At 44.6% G+C, this 17,203-nt stretch overlaps 1 protein-coding gene across 3 annotated transcripts in view; it reads right to left on the reverse strand.

Annotated features, from left to right (window-relative positions):
- Nucleotides 1–17,203, reverse strand: part of peak1 (pseudopodium-enriched atypical kinase 1) — a 104,348-nt gene that overhangs the window by 14,659 nt on the left and 72,486 nt on the right. For all 3 annotated transcript variants that reach the window (XM_030096611.1, XM_030096612.1, XM_030096614.1), the window contains one exon: nucleotides 5,812–9,298. In XM_030096611.1, the coding sequence (XP_029952471.1) occupies nucleotides 5,812–9,173 (3,362 nt within the window). In that variant the 5' untranslated portion in view covers nucleotides 9,174–9,298. The remainder of the gene's footprint in view (nucleotides 1–5,811; nucleotides 9,299–17,203) is intronic.

The following is a 17,203-nucleotide window of genomic DNA, read 5'->3' on the forward strand; positions in this document are numbered from 1 at the left end:
CTGCTAGAGGTAACATTAGAAACAGAAGAGGGAAAAGGAAGGAGTCACAAAAAGTTCAGAGCGAACTTCGCTGCCTCAGGCCTTGTTATGGGTGTTGCCGTTTTGCCAGTGATCTCTGTATTATCCCAATGTGTCACTTCCTTTGACCGTAACACTGATGACACATGCTCCTAATGTGTCTGAAGATTTATGGGATCATTGGAGAAAGTCCCTAAAATGCTGCTCAAACAGGAGACACAAAAGCTGTTGTGTCACTGGATGTTTCACCTCAGGTGAGAAGAATGAGCTGAAATCCTACTGGCAACAATGATTCATGAAGAGTGCAAATGCTAGTGCTCCAAAAACATCTCAGGTGCCATTAATGCACACGTGACACCGGCAGCGTGGCATTCAGTCAGACCGTGAAATTATAATCACAGCCATCTGAAGAGAAATGGAAAGAGAAGACAGAGGTCAAGCAGGTCATCCATCCATTTTATGTACCTGGAGAGCCAACGCCGGATAACAATGGCGGTAGAGCAGGTCAAATGGTGGCGTGTACCGTGACCTCTGGGGTAAAAGGTCACGGTGCAAGTCACCAATTAACCTGACAAGCAGGAGGTAGGTTTCCCTGGTTTCCTCCGTCAATCCAGAAACAACTGACGCATTCACAAGGACTACATGACAGGAAACAGTGCTGAACACTACATCTCTCCTCTACCATGAAACTTTTCATTCATTTTACTTAAAGAGTTGATAAAGTGAACTCCAAGTTCACATGATTACTGATGATAGAGACAAACAACTTGTTCAAATCCTATAGCAGTGTGACTGATGTAGAGTAAAACGCCCTGTTGCTGCCCCGGGGCAGTGCGTCTGAGCAAAACATCACATCTGACATGTTTACTGTTTGCAGGTCCCATTGCCTCTGACGGCTTTCAAGAGACTTGATCAATAGCTTTTACATTACCACAGACACCGCCGCCGTGCCAGGAAAAGACAGTTCCAATAAGAGGATCATCACAACGCTGAGAGCTAACGGAAAACCAGGAGCACTTAAACTGTGAGTGGAGCAATTAAAAAACAAACATCCAGATCATTGTGCTGTAATTGACTGCTTTAAGCTTGGCACTAGAAATCTGCTCTTTGATCGTTTGTACTTGTAGAATCAATTTCCTCTTTCGCTCTTCCATGTTCTGTAGTTTAGATTCAAAGACCTGCTTACAACCAAGTCGTCAACCATTAACAATTAGCCATAAAACTGCCCAAAAGAGCACTAAAACACTCACACAATCTGGATGGGCAAAACATCCGGAGCGGACACACTCTTTAAGTGGCTCCTGACAATATAAATGCCTTCGTGGCTGCTACACGTTTCAGTGTCAGGACCTGACTTGTTCAAACGGCATGGAGCAACCTGAGCACGGGGAATGAAGGATCCCTCAGTCACAACACAGATCATTTAACCCGAGAGCCTCCGCTCCCTGCTCGGTCAACATTACTCCAAACAGCCTTTGTGGTCGCAGTTTACAAACTATGCAGGAAACAGTTGGCTTTCAGTTCTTACCCACTGTACTGGCTCACACAGCTCCCCATCTAGACTCCCTGAACGAAAGGTGAACGGCAGAAATCACATCCTCGGTTGAGCAGAGTTAAAGGAATGCGAGCAAGCCTGTTGTTGGGACCAACACTGTCTTTTTTCAGCGTGCAGACTGTACTTGTCTTCTTCTGCTTCTCCCTCCTGGAACGTTCTCACCTGTCTAAGGTAATGTTTGTCTGTGCTAGTGAGCACGCCCACTATTGGCCAATAAAGCAGCTTCCAGTCAGGAGAAAAACACCACAGTGGAGTTAACCCCTCATCGGCCAAGCAAACCAAAAGGCGTGTAGAATGACGCAGCGTCACTGGTTTACAGTGTGTGAATCACTGCCCCATTCCACCAGACAGATCACATTCTTATAAAACATGAGTAATGAGATAAAGGATGCCGTGTAAGACCATTTCTCAACAATTACAGTCACTGCTACAACACCAGACAGGGACAATCATAATAATAAAAAAAAACTTGATTCCTTTTACTTATTACTCCTACATAACGAGAGCACACACTCACCGAAGCACTAATTTACCACTCTCAAAACCAAGGATGGAAAGTTCTTATGGTACAGTAACTCTCTTAAATCCAACACTGCCACAGACTGTGTACCTCAAAAGACAAGAGACACTCGGTGGAGGTTGTAATCTCTCTTTAACTCAACTACAAATATGGAAACATCTATCAATTAAAAACCATGTGCTTTGGGAGCTCTCCAACATTAGTAAATGTGAGACTGAGTCCAGAGGGACATGAAATCATGTGCCATCCGTTTAAAACAGCAGCAAGAAATGTATCTGTGCATTCCAAACCACTGAAAACGTTGCAGCCTTACACCAGGACTGTAGGTGACGCTTCAATGCCACCAGAGAAATACACCAAGAACAGAGATGATTGAAAGGGTTGTGAAGGAGACAGTGAGTGAGCATTTTCAGATTGGAACCCGTTTCAAAAACTTTCTCCAAAAACACCAGCTTCATGGGAATGGGGTGTTACTCACATGTTTTTTTTGGCCACATTTAACAATCAGTGAGACAAACTGGCGGCCATTTCAACACCCAAAGAACTGCTGGTACCATCACACAGCTTCTGTGTGAGGGTGAATACAAAGGTCCATGCCTCTGCCTGTTAGTAAGCTGATTACTGATTGACTAGTTCCAAGTGAATGCTGTAAACAGCTGTGGGCTGCAAGACAGGTGCAAAGACAACGCTGGGCTGAGATGTCCTTGAACTTGAAGACGAGGTGATGAATATGACTGGCTGACAGCACAACTGTTAACATCCAGTTACAACAAACACTGAATCAGTGGTTTAGTGAAATAATGAGTCTCACTGTCTCATCTGTTCCTGGTTCACTCGTGGTTTTATTCCAGCATCTCTCAGTATAACTCCAGTTCTTAAGAAACCTGACTCTGACCCCAATAACTTCAGTAACCTTCGCCAAATTTCTAATTTGCCATTTCTTTCAAAGATTCTGGGAAAAAAGTGTAGCCTCTCAAATTCACTTTCGTGTCTTCAACAATAAAGTCAAAGAAGAGTTTCAGTCTGGTTTCAGTCCTCAGTGCAGCACAGAAACAGCCTTCATCATTTCACCAACGTCATCCTCCTCCTCAATCTGCAGCTTTTGACACCGTCTCTCCATCTCCCACACACCCCGGGACTGGTTCAAGCCAAACCTGTCTGGTTCATTCAGTTAAAATCTTTTACACTCTGTCCGTCTGAGGCCCCGCCCTCTTCACTGCCAGTCTCCACTCCCTTGACCACAAGTTCATAAATGTAATAGATAATTTCACTGCTATTTGGATTACACTCAGACCAAATTGACCAAATGGATTACCCTTCGACCAAACCCATCTGCAGACCAAAGGCCTGTATGTTTCTGAGTCAAACTCATGAATACTCACTAACCCTTTCTACCTAAATATATCCTACCAAAGCACTGACATTAACCAGTCACTTGATATACCTGCCACTTTTTTTTTTTTTTTTTTTTAAATCTACCACCTCTTCCAAAGGGAGAGAAGAGACGGGGGCTTGAGGAAGAACGAAGAGATGTCTGGAGCGAAGCTCAAGGAGAAGAAGAGAGGAAGCAGGAAAGTGGGAGAAGAGACAGAATTGGGCCGGCGTCTTGACAGGATGGAGGAGTGAGATATTTACGAGTTCACAGTGCTTCGGGCTCAAAAGAGAATGCTGCAGAGGAGTGGCAGATGATGATGAGACTGCGATGATGTGGAGTTTTGCACCTTGACAACAATCTAGCAGGCACAAATATCATGAAGTTGGCGTGAAAAGCATGGTGCACATGCTTCCTACGGTATTTTGGTTGTCGCTGATTAGGCTTTGTCAGGATCAATACGAAATTAGTTAAATAACAATCACTGTAAATGATAAATGAATATTTGCACTCAGTATTGTCACCGCCACTTCTTGTAGCCTGTGCACAAAGCAATGGATGAGCGATGTGTTCAGTGTAGCAGCGCTGCTTCCACGCTGGTGGCAGTTTGTTGTTTTAGAATACACTCTTTGTTCTTGTGCACTTATATTCAGTCATCCTCCCTGTGTTGGCTAGCAAAGCTAAAAGTTATCCCGCAGGCACTGAAGAAAGACAAATTGGTGCAGAATGCAGTTTTCCCCGAGGCAGTCACATCAAAGTAATGTCACTATATGAGAATATAAAGATGGGAGCTTTGTGTGGGGAGAGCAGATTTCAGACAAACTTCTGAGAAAAAGAACAAGACGGATGTAGGAGAGGAAGAAGTGACTGAAACTATGTGACACTGCTTTCAATAAGAAGACGATAATGCAGAATTAAGTTCAACAAGTTAATCTAAGCTGAAAGACCCCTCTTGAAAACTAATGGCCCAGGACAACACACCAATGAGCTGACATTTTGAAGTGTGGACTAAAAGTCCAAGACTGTATTATTGAACTAACGTCTTTAGTTGACTGAAAGTCCAGAGGCCTTGTGATATTATGGAGGAACCATAAAAATACGTTGCTCTGGAGACATTTGCGTGTCCCATGCTGAACAGCACTTTAAGTACACTCGCTCTTTCATGAGTCGTTCTTTCGTTCGGTCATTGCATCATGTGTTTGACTGATTGCCGTCAACACAAAAACAACACTTAGGGCAGAAAATGTTTGCTTGTGAATCTGAAGTGAGCACAGTTATCTTTATCTGCACCATCAGTCACCCTGCAGGAGACCTGGCTCGTGGCAAACTAAGTGTAACAGCAGGGCAAAGACAAGTAATGAAAATGCTATTTCAGAAGAAAGTGCTACACACTGGCAAGACTGATTACTGTGAGTGACTTACAGTTTGAGCAGCTGCGGGGAATCTGCCACTGAAAGCAATGTTTTAAAGAGTTTTGATCTGAATTTAATGTGTGACTCTGTGCAAACTGAACTCCACCCCTTGGAGGGAGAACTGCTGAGCCCGCTGTGCCGGTAATAGATGCCATTACAGAGGAGGCCGCGGAGGCTTGAGAGTCCGCGCAACCGGACACGTCAAATTAACATCAAACGCTTAAAGAATCCGCGATGAGGGAATCTTTATGACTGGGAGAGAAGTAGCTGGCAAAGGCCAAGTATCCTCATTCCAAGAAGGCTCCCATGAGGGCGCTGAGAGGAATCTATGAGGGTAACTGTGATAACGTGCACTGCATGTAAAATGAAGCATTAGATCAGCAGGGGTTCATGTATGCAGAACATGCGTGAAGTTCATTTCATGTGTGTGAACTCACATAATTATGGAGCTTTAAACACAGCTTTAAAAAAAACAGCATAAGAAAAGTATTTCACTTAGCAGCAGTTTTCTCACCTTGGAGCTGCTGTTAAATTGTTCATGTGCAGAAAACCCTTTTTTTGTGGCGCAAGCTAAGTTTTCATTTTTTAATTTTTTTAATGGGACTTTAATAACAGCCTGTAAGTGCTTTCTGCCAGGGGGGCCACGATCCCACAGGTCATATATCTACTCCTGCACATCAAGCAAATGCTGTTCACCAAATTTTAATAACAACTCTAATCCACATCCACAGCAACCAGGTCACCCTGGTTATGAGATTAGCAAGAAAATTACTGAGGAGTCCTCTGGGTGAAGTTTAGCGGCTTAATATTTTGAATAGTTGCTCAATATCCTGATGAAACCCTGAAACCTTTTTCAGCAGTTTATATAGATATTTCAGAAGAATCTCTCATTATACTAGTCTATAAGAGAGCCAAGAAAACACTGGATAATTACCTGAGGTCCTTGCTGTTGAGATCCACTCCAGTGGTGTGTGAAGATGTTTGCCCGGGGCTCGCTGGTTCTTTGCTTTCGTCGGCTGCCAGGAGTGAAGTTTCTCTGCACTCCTCTACGCGTAGTTCTCCCTCCCCATCACCAGAGCCACTGGCACCGTCCGGTTTGTAGGTGAAGATGATGGTCGGCTTCTGGGTGGGGTCGTCTGGTTTAGCCTCAGTGAACCAATGCTGAGGTTGCGCCGGTGGAGGTGGGAGTATGTGGATGACCGTACCGTCAAGACCAACCAGCTTGCCCTTCTCTTTTTCTCTCTCTGCCTTCTCTTTCTGCTCATCTTCATCTTTTCGCCGACGGAAGAAGCTCTTGAAGGAGATCCAGCGTTTGGGCTTTGAGCTTTCATTTGAAAGACGTCTGCTTTCCCCTCCAGGACTTGCCTCGCCGTCACTGGGCCGTACAGGAGAGCTGGAGCCCGAGCTCTTTGTCCAGTTGCCAAAATGTCTCTGGAGTATGTTAGAAGCGTGGTAAGGAGAGGATGTAGATCTTGGAGGAGGGAAGGGAGGGGTGGCCTCCGACCTGGGGCTGGAAAGGGGGACAGCAGCAGAGGCACTCTGGGATTTGGACAAAACTTTTGAAGGTGTGTCTTTCTTTGGCTTGGAAAGACAGCCATCGGTTGTGGAAAAGAGCGACTTGGGCCGAGTGAGGGTCTCTTTCATGGCGTCGGGTGGGAGGGCATACAGCTCCTCAGAGCTGAAAGTTTTGCTTTGTGCTGATGGAGACTCTGGTGGAGACTGAGGAGGCTGGATGGAGGCCACGATCTGTGAAAGCACGGTGCTGGCCTCCTCTCGGTGGCTTAAGGGTGTCCCAGGAGACAAAGGTAAGCCTGTATCATTATCTTTACTGCAAGGAGCATCTCCAGCTGTCTTAGAGTTATTTGTAACAGTATTGGCAGTAGTGCTGGCTTTAAGTAGGTTTGCAGTAATGGCAAGACTGACAGGAGAATTCGGTGACATAGTGGGAGAAAGGGCCCCGACTGCAGAGCTAATAACAGTGCTTGTCACAGTGCAAGAGTCTGTAGTGGTTCTTGGTTGTAAAATTGGTACTTTTGACACCGTATCAAGTGGAAATTTCATCTCTTCAACAGAGGCTCGCTCTGATGTGCCTCTCCCAGAATGCGTCTTCTCTGTAGACGAGGACTGGACGCTCTCAGAAGACCCGATTTCCTCATAAGTGTGGCTGGTGACCCTGTTACCTGCCCCTTTTGGCTGAGGCAGCTCCCCACTGAGTCCTAAAAAACTCTTGTACACAGCTAGGTTGTCATAAGCACTTGGGTTGATAACAATTGGTACTTTGACAGCATTCTTGGAGCTGCGAGCGTAGGCTGGCTCGTCTCTGATTATTATGGGAAAAGGAGGCATGCCTGCATTGTTGAAACTGTTAAACTTGATCTCTGACAAGTTGGGGGATTTCACAGGAACAGTTCGGGATGAGGACAACCCGGCGATGGGAGAGGTGGGAGCAGATTTGTGACTGCAGTGTTGTGACATAATGGACGGACCAGGATTGCTCCCCACCCCTAGATCCACTTTAGGTATCTTTTGCCGAGGACTTGTGCTAGAAGTCCAAACTTCTTGATAGCGTATGCTGCCTAATTTCTTTCGGGAAGTGACTGAAGGAGCAGCAGATGTGGGTGATGTTGGCGTCACGGGGGAAGACGGGGAAGTAGGAGATGCTGGAGACAAAGGCTGGACTACAGGAGTGCTACAGAATGATGTAGGACTGGAGGGCATCGACAGGTTTTTGGGTTTTGGTGAAGAATCGAGAGTCTGATCATCTTTAGTCGCCATAGATGCTGAGACATCAACAACAGTGTACGGCTTACAGATGAGTGACTTTTCCAAATTTACCACACGGTATGGTTTGGCTTGCTCCTCAGTGGGGCTAAAACTTATAGTAACTGGTTGGCCTGGAAGGGCTTGGGGCATGGGCATGCCCTCTCTGCCTTCTTGATCTTCCAATCGAATGGCTAAGACAGCCTTGTGTGTTTCAGTGACTTTGGCTGGACTCAGAACTCTGCTGACAGACTCGGTCTTTGGAGAAGTGCAGGGAGCAGGTACTTTACTTGCTGTTGGAGAATGCAGTCCATTCCGAAGGGCACAAACAGAACTGCTCCCATTGCTGGAAGCTGTGTGTGAATTGTCTGGCAGTGACGATGATGATTCTGGCGAGGTTGTAGATTCTGAAGTCGACAAAAACCCACTGCCTTGACAGTGCAGAGGCCCATAGGAAAGAGGAGCCCCATTGGAATCCACTGAGGGGTATCCATTGAGAATCTCATCGTAGCTGTCATCATAATCCACTGCACATATTCGCTGTAGTGAGCGGTTGCGAAGCGGTACAGTATTCCACTTTTTTCCTGCAGCAAAGGGCACTGGAGACAATGTGGCCGCACGGAAATTTGCAAAACGTGGCTGGCCTCGCATACGAATCTCCATGGCGAGAAGCTCTTCATCACTTTCATCCCAGCTCTCATGTTCATCATCTTCCCTTTCACTGTCCTCCTCTTCATCCTCATCATCCTCGTCGTCATCGTCACTGGAAAACTCAGGGTAGCAAAAGCGACCGCCCTCTGTGCTGATGATTTTGGCACTGTCACTAAGCGAGACACGTTTTTGAGCGGTGCAGCCACCACTGCCGCAGCTTCCCATGGCCAGACAGCTGGAGGCTGGGAGACCTCTCTCTAAAGACCGTCGGTATGAATTACTGATTCGTCCCCAAAACAAGTCTTTGGAGCCACAAAGGGGCGTGGGGCTAGAGCCAGGGCCCAAACCTGCAATTTCCTTGAGTACATCTGTTAATCCACTGTTGTTATTTCCACTCGGCGTCCTCGGGCTAAGTTGTCCATAACCTTCAATCTCCTCGCTGCCGTCCTCTCCTTCGTTGTTGTTGCTGGGCCCACTGGGTCTTTTACGGTTCAGTCCATTGTGATTCCAAACTGTAAAGGCTGACGTCTTCCCCTGTTCCATTAAGTTTAGCGGCTGCTGCAGGTTGCCATCTGAATCCAAGCCTGTTGAAGAGCAGGGCAACATCATCGTGGGCTTAACTGCGATGGTCGGCTTCTTGGCCACCGGTGGACGGAAGTGGGCCGAGCGAGCCGACCCGCTGCTGGCTCTCTGAGTGCTGGCAGGAAGGTTCGGGTTGGCTTTAGCCCCAGCAGGAGCTGGGTTCTGTTGGGCCGTCGAAGGCCTCTGCTCAGGGAAAGGCTTCCCTCCGCTCTGAGCCAGACTGTGCAGACTCTTGGGCTTGAAGCAGTTCTTGCACTCGCCTGGTTTCCACACGTGCTCGGTGAAGGTGCTGCAGGCTGACATGGCTGCTGGTCCGCTTGGGCAGCCTGTTGGGTCAGTGAACTGGAAAGCCCTCCATGAAGCTACTGGATTGGACTGTCGTACCACAATAAACTCTTCTTAGACTTCAAATCTGGAGTAACCTGGACCTGAAAGAGACAACCAGAAAAAGATACACAAGTTCAGAAATGTCTTATTCAGTTGAGAGCTTTACACAGTGTGAAACTTGTCTCCCTGCTCAGTGGGTGATAATTGATTTTTATTCACTAACAAAGATGGCAAGTGATCATTAACTAAGCATACTAGGCTGAGTCTAGTCAAGTTTAGAAATTTCTCTCATTTTCCTCAAGTAAACTGCTAATAAATGCTTGACTGGGCACATTTTTTATGCAATTTATGTCATAGAAATTTATAAAAGCAGCATTATTTAACCATATAAATTTGAGAATCAGATGTTTATGCTATCAAATCCTATTATCAATGGAATATAACCAAAAAATGAAGAAAAACTTTGTAATTGAACCACTAATGTCAAGATAAATGCTGTTGACTTCCACTGATGAAAAAAACCCCGCAGTGGATCACAAAGAGGAAAGAAAGAAAATGATGGAGGAAGGCAGTGCTGCACTGCCTCCATTAGGTGGCAAACTTTCTCTTTGCAGGAGACAGTCCTTCCCACTAGTGCAGTGCTGCCTCTTCACCCACAAATGGACCTGTAAGACCCGAAAACCACAGGTCCACAATGAAAAGGATTAGGGAGGCTTATTTCTGAATTGCTGTCTGGTGTTGTTGTTGGGTGTTTCAGCACGGCTTAGGAGGAATAAAGGTACTGATATCGTCCCTGAATCAAACCCGGCTGAAAGTCCAAAATCCTATGAACCACTGCAGTTAGATGGAAAATGGAAGAATCAAAAGGGCTCCGTCTGGGTTCACATGTACTGGTGCTTGACAAACGGCGTCGAGGTAAAAGTTTTTAAAAGAGATATATTTTCAGTGAAGTCTGAAAGTAGAGTTGGGTTGAGCTATAGCTCTTAAAATCATATTGTTATCGTCAACAATCCTCGACATAAAGGCTATGAAATGCAAAAAAAGGACAAGTCTGAAGCTTCGCTTGTCGAGGACAATCAGAAAGTAAATACTAAGGTTTATAGACACTTCACAACTCCATGCGGTTAGAGGTTGAGTTCGGTAAATATGGCTTTAATTTCTGCACTCTAACAATCAAAGTTGACACAAAAACAACTTGAACTTTCAACCGCCTCTCATTAAGAAGGTGGTGAGAAAAAACACAACCTGAGCCAAATAATCACACTATTCTGCAGTTACAAAGGCTGACATTTGAAAAGCAGCATGGTCTCGGGTTATCAGCGCCAGCGTGCATTATGACATCCTGTTTTCTCAGCCGAACAGCTCGCACACTTTTTCATGATTACACCGCCAGCCTGCGCCAGCCGACATGACCCCGAGTGTTAAAGAGAGAAAAGATGGGATGAGAGATCTTCATGGAACACTTGTTAAATTAGTTTGATCCTCACATTAATGCAATCAGTCAGTCTAACGGAAGAGGAAAGACAAATGAAGAAGCATTAGCATTTAAATGTGACTTATTCCAAGTGACCAGTCGACTTTCACTCATCTGATTATGATGAGCTCTTCAAAACCACATCAGCTGTTTTTGCAGAGTGTAGCACAAATAAACAGTAACTGTGAAGTTATGGATAGTCAGTCCAGATGTTGAGCCAGTGCATACCCACTCCCACCTAGACATTACATTAACTGGGAATGTTCCTTCTTTATCTACTGACAGGAAGCTTTGATTAAGACGGTTTAATATTCAAAAGGGGCTTGTTAAGTTTCATAGTATTCCAGTGAAATGCACGGTCACAGTTGTGATCAGCCACGCTATCATGTCAGACCAGTGAAGGAAGCTAACACCGCTAGCAGCAATAGTTACCTTGCTTTTTTAAGCTCAAAGTACTATCAAACCAAGCTGGTTTTGTTTGAGGACATCCCTCCAGCTTTCCACCGCAATGGTTTAAAACTGCAGTCTCGCACTGCTGCAGGGAGGCGGCCCACTGCCCGACAGCTGTCGTACTTCCCCACTTTATTATTATTATTTGAGGATTCTGCTGTGGCAGTGATATGGTTCTGGTATCTTTCATATTATATTAAAGAGACTAAAGGTAATAAAATAATCTGACAGAATAACTCTGTCAGCCAAAATGACTCACAATTATCCAAAGGAAACCTGGAGCAAGCTGTGGTCCCACCAATCCAAGGGAAAGTTTGCATTCATTTGTTGATGTTGAATGCTTTAGTTTGCTGAAAAGTACATCATGACCTGATTTTTAATGTTCATAGATGAAAGATGTCTATTTTGTCCTAAATGCATCGTCCCTCATTCTGGGAGCCAAATGAGAAACATTCAGACAATGAAACAAATGATCTATTATACCAATCACAGGAGCAGACAGAAAAAAAAGGAACGCTGCCCTCATCCTGAAGAAAAGTAAACCGGCAATTGATTGCAGACCTGCATCTGCTCTCCACTGTGCTTTTTGGATGATAATCAGGTATCTGCTTCTCTTCCACCAAGATCAATCAATACTTTGAAGCCATTCCCCTCCGCAGACAAACCTGATTAAGCGTCCTCTGCTGGAGCAATTTTCTATCCATTGGCTGTGGATTCTGACTTCATTCAGCTCTGTTTGACGTCTAAGGGACGCAAAAAGGATTATTATACAGGATTCGGCCTACACACACACACACACAATCGAATTTGGTCAGGCAAAAACCCACACAGTCACAGTGTGTGGTGTCTCGTACCAAAGAAGGGGTACAATCCTTGCCTTTTGTATGATTTCAAATAGAATACCCTTCTAACTTATCATAATTACATAAATAAAGAAAAGATGTTGGTACTTGAGGTTGAAGTAAAACCAGCATTTCATCGGTCCAGGTCAGGGCTGCGGCTCTTCGCTGGGCGGGTGATTCAGTCCTGCGAGTCATGGATGTCAGGAAGGATGTTTTCATGACGACGCCCACACGGGGCCAGACAGAATAATGAAGGAAATCAACTCTGTTGACCTCGCATTGACGGACTGACGACTATTTGTCTGGCTGCAGCCCATGTAAGGCCCGCATCCTCACAGGAAACGGAGGCTGCGAGTCAAACGGCATTATCCTAAACTCCATAAACATGGCAGCGCCGCTGAACTGGCCAGGTCCTCTTATGCATCCATTCCATTCCCACACCTTTTTAACCTCCAAAATGTTGCGTGTGATTCGTCGATTTTGTCTTCATTACATTTATGTTTGGTTTTTATAATGTGTGTTTAATGTAATAGTTTTAAACTTGCATTCACTAATTTTTCATCTTTGTAAGACACTCTTGGGTGTTGAGAGATGAAAAGGGAGAGCATTCACTAAACCACAGGTGTGAAAAGATAGTTTGGAAACTCATTTTATTATCACTTTATAAAGACTTACCGCAGCATTCCTGGAATCACTCCCTACAACCTATTTCCTGCATGTCAGCGTTGACTAGGTCTCCTTGACGTGACAGTTTCATGTGAAAAATGAAAAATTTTGCTGTGTTTTGAGTGTCTGTTGTTCAGAGCCACTGAAAACGCAGTTTTTTTGAAAACATTGCGACTCTGTGCTAATTCGGGGGAAAATGCTCCATGACTGAAGTAAACAGTTCTCCACGCGCGCGAGTAGATGGGCAGTAATAACAACACTCGCTGTGCAAACATGAGGCTTTTCTGAAGCAAAAATGCAAACAGGGCCATGGTAGGACAATGTCAGTTTTTGAGAAAACAAAAAAACAAAAACACAAATCCACCATCTACAGCAGGGACACTTCTATCCCTATCTAAAGATGAAACAGCAATAGATTTCTTTGGAAATCATGACAATTCATTTATTTATTTATTTGTTGATTTTTTTTCAGATCTGAGATAACAGTTCAGAATTGAAGAGATCTGTGATTGTATCAGCCAACAATCTTTTCCTGAGCCTGGCAGCTCTGTATTTTTAGTTGAGGGCCATGTCATTAAAATATGATAACTCCAGCCTGCACACATAAAGACGAGGAGGCTCTCTCTGGCACAAGCAATTCTTCACGCTTATGTAATCGTCTTTGTTTCACCATGAAACGATCCTATCTGGTTATGTTTCTTCTTCTTCTCCTGCACTATAAGTGTTCCCATTCGTGGCCATCAGCCAAATAAAAGACTGCTATTTCGGTGCGACGCTTCTTATGTAAGAGATATTATGCAACCCCATTGAAATGTGATGAATTACAATAGATCAGATTGGTTTCAATAGAAGAAAGTTGGAATAATGTAGCTGTGATATCGACAGTGTGACTCTGCAGCATCTTTGATTTCGATGTGAGTCAGCAGCTGCCGCAGATTATCGAACGACGGTGCACGCCAACAGTTTTTCTCTTTTACTTTTGATTTCTATCTGCTCATTTTCTCCATCTGAACACACTCACAAAACAAAAAAAGATATTGAACAAAAAGAATAAGCGCCACTCATTCCGAACACAAACACTCCTCGCAAAGTGCTTTCTGTGAACGCGACACAATGGAAACTCTAAAAGCCACAATCGTCTGCATTCTGATTGCTGCCTGCTTGGTTATTCGCCTCCGTCTTGTTGTTGTTTACCAGCAACTTCCTTTCCATGCATATTTGATGAGGCTGAGGCATTAGAGTCGCCTGTCATGTATGAAGACTGATGTCTGTCTGAGTAAAAAAAAGTGTAAAATGACTGATTCCCGACATAGACACATTTGCACTTCTGAATAAGAGATTTGTTTATGTTCTGAAAGATGAAGCCCACATGATCAACATCTACATCCTCTGCAAATCTGCCCTGTGTGTGAGAGCAGAAGCTCTTCCATCGCTGATGTGCCTCATGCCTCATCTGCTTCACTTCCTGTGAAACCAATTCCAGCCTGCGCAGCGTGTTCGGCTATCAGAGTGAAACACGCGTGTTGTTCTTTCCGCCATGTCAAACTTTGACAGATTGAAATCCTACCCTGCTAATGAAATGAAGAGACGCTGGGAATCCAATCAAGGCGCTTTGACTGTGGCGCTACCGGAGACTCGGAGGAGAGGAGCGACTGATAACCCGGCAGACTTCAGGTGTCTGTTCGATCAAGGGATGGGCGATGACGTTCTGAATCTTAATTCCTCTGAACAGACAAACAAATTACAGCTCAGTCATTATTATCATTTCATTTCCGACAGAGTTTAGAGTTTAGTTGTTGGTGAAAAATCTCTCCGGTTCAACGCGCCACTTCAGCACGACCAAGTTAAGCAGTAATTACTCCTTATGCCAGCGGTGTCAACTATAAGGCCCATGGGCCAAAACTGGCCCACGAGAGGCTCCAATCCGGCCCATCAACCCACCAAGCAATTACAGAGGAACATTTGTGTCATTCTGCTGGGAGCTTACACACACAAACCGCTGGAGCAGGACCAGAAGCATCGGTGGCAGCGTGACACCTCGAGGTGTTTAATGGCCTCACGAATTCTAACACACACGACTGAAGCACACGTCGTTTTTCATGAGCATGAAGAATGTAAAAGAGCCATAAGTCTGCATTACATGTAGCGTCCCAAGAAGTTCAACGACCATCAATGTGTGTGTTCAATCATTTGCTTTTTGTTTGGTCCAAAACCTGGAATGTTAAGTTCCAGTTTAATAATGTAAAGCCTCTGGTCTTCAAAAGGGTCAGAGAGCTCACTGACCGAACTCCAAATCCGTTCTGTGGAGTCGTAAATGCATCCTTAATGTGTTGAGGAGTGAGGATGTGGTTCTACATCTTGTTGAGTTTTGGTTCTGTTAATGTAAGGCATTAGTCGGATAGTAAGAGGAAGGCTTGTGGTTGTTTAGCTCCTCTGTAGTGGCTCACTGCTTTCAAACATTTTGAACACATTTTTAAAGCTAACCTTCTCTCTTATCTCACAATTTGAGGCAATAAATGTAAATCTTAAATTAAAAAAAAAAGTCATTCAATGTGTCAATTGAATATAATCTCCAGCTTCAGCAAATATTCTGAGACTTCATACAATATAAATTTATAGGCAGGCTTGCTTTGCTTTGCTTCTTGTGTTATTCCATTTGTGGTGCATGGAAAGTTGGAGCTAGTAGACTTCTGAAAGGCCCCAGCCCAACACTTGTGGTTCACGAGCATTCTAATGAAAAGCAGAAGTATAAATATATAGATATCTCTTTCATTTTATTCAAACTTCATTGAAATAGTAGTCTGACGAAGTTTCCTGTCTATCACAGTTGATGCACGAATGCACAAAATAATTGAAGAACATGAGTCTAGAAGATCAAATGTCACGTCGCAGAAGCCTCCTCACTCCCCAAACTCCTCTCTGCCATTCAGTGATACACCCAGCGCCTCTCTCTCATCGCTTTCTCTGACTCCTCCGTTCTCTCTCTCTCTCCTTCAAAGTTTTGCTTTTGTTTTCTTGTCTTTTTCCCTCCGGCCCAACATTTTCCTCGCTCTCTTCCCTCACCCCGTACCCACTCCCTGTTCATCCAGCTTGTTTTCTGCTGGCTTTCCCCTCGTTTTCATAACTTCTTCTTCCTCCTCAGAGATATGTAAATCCTTCTCCCGCTGTCCCTCAGCACTTCAAACAGCACTCCAGAGTGCAGGCTGGCACCATCCAGCCCACAGCCAGGGGGTGATTACACACTCTCAATCAATACCGCTGTACACTTTCATACACTTCTACGCTTGTCAGACAGCAGATGTAAACACAGACTTCAGGTTCTGATGATAAAATCCACTTCCTGCTGTGTACATACCAACAAATGAACAGTGCTATCATTAGCTGACAGATAAGAAGACGTTTAGCTGTAGCTGATATATAAAAAGATGACATGGTTTGATCTCCAGCTCTTTCTGTCCTAAAGGGTTAAAGTGAGGCCGTGAACTTAAGGCAACATCTGCCGGGAAGGTCAGCGTCTTCCTCTGAAGCAGCAGTCGATAATTCAGTCTGTGTGAAATCTGTGTGAATGGGAGGTAAACTGCTGTCAATGTAGGTGCTGTGTGCATTCAGTGAAAACACACATCGATCTGCGGGAGCTGCTTCCACTTCTGCCTGAATTTAAACTTGATGTGTAACCAAGGATGAAACCATGAACAACACACCAGGCTTGAAACACTCTCCCACAGCCAGAGTTCAAGCACTTTGTGCAACTTGGGTTTCTTCAGTTCTGTGAGAAAGTGGTTACTCGAAGTTCTATGAGGACTTCTGACGCGTTCACAAGTAACTTGGAATTTCCCGGTGGTGTGCCGTCTAATGGTATGTTCCATCTGACGGAGAGCTCAGGAAACTTCACATCACTTCCTGGGAATGACTGGGCTGAGTTCCAGCTAATGACAACATGACAAGTCAGAGAGCAGCAGGGGTGTGTCCGACGGCAGACAGTTTTGACTACATGCAGAGTGATTCACTGTGGTGTCTATCATTTATATCTTTCCATATTTCATTGATAATGCTACATGTTCATGTATTATTAATGTTTTATTAATGTTAATGTACAAAAATGTTTGCTGACAGAGTTGAAAAAGTTCTCTAACAAGTCTCTCAGGGTGAGGAACATGGCCATCTGCGAGGAACTCAAAGTAGAACATCTACATCTCCCACTGGGGGGGCGTAGCGGAAACAGGTTCTACACTGGACTGGGACGCCACTTGGTCATCTCCCATTGGAGGGAAAACAGGAACGGCCAACTGGGCCGAGGCCCAGAGGCTGGTGCAGGACCTGAAGGACACTCTTCGAAATGGGAGAGCAACAAGACGGGGGCATCAAAAAGGGGGGAGGCTTCTCGATTTTCCTCTAAAATAAACTAAAAAACAAAAAGAGACAGATGAAGAGTAGGAAATCAACTTCAATGATTTAGCCGAGTGTTACTGATTTATTTTTTCAAATAAAAAGTTACTTCCTCTCTATCTTAGAAATCCAGAACATCAGGAAAGGAGGCGCATTCGATTGGCTTTTAATCAGACTGACGACTGATA

This window comes from Salarias fasciatus, chromosome 7 (genome assembly GCF_902148845.1).
Source record: "Salarias fasciatus chromosome 7, fSalaFa1.1, whole genome shotgun sequence".
In the NCBI taxonomy this organism is placed as follows: domain Eukaryota; kingdom Metazoa; phylum Chordata; class Actinopteri; order Blenniiformes; family Blenniidae; genus Salarias; species Salarias fasciatus.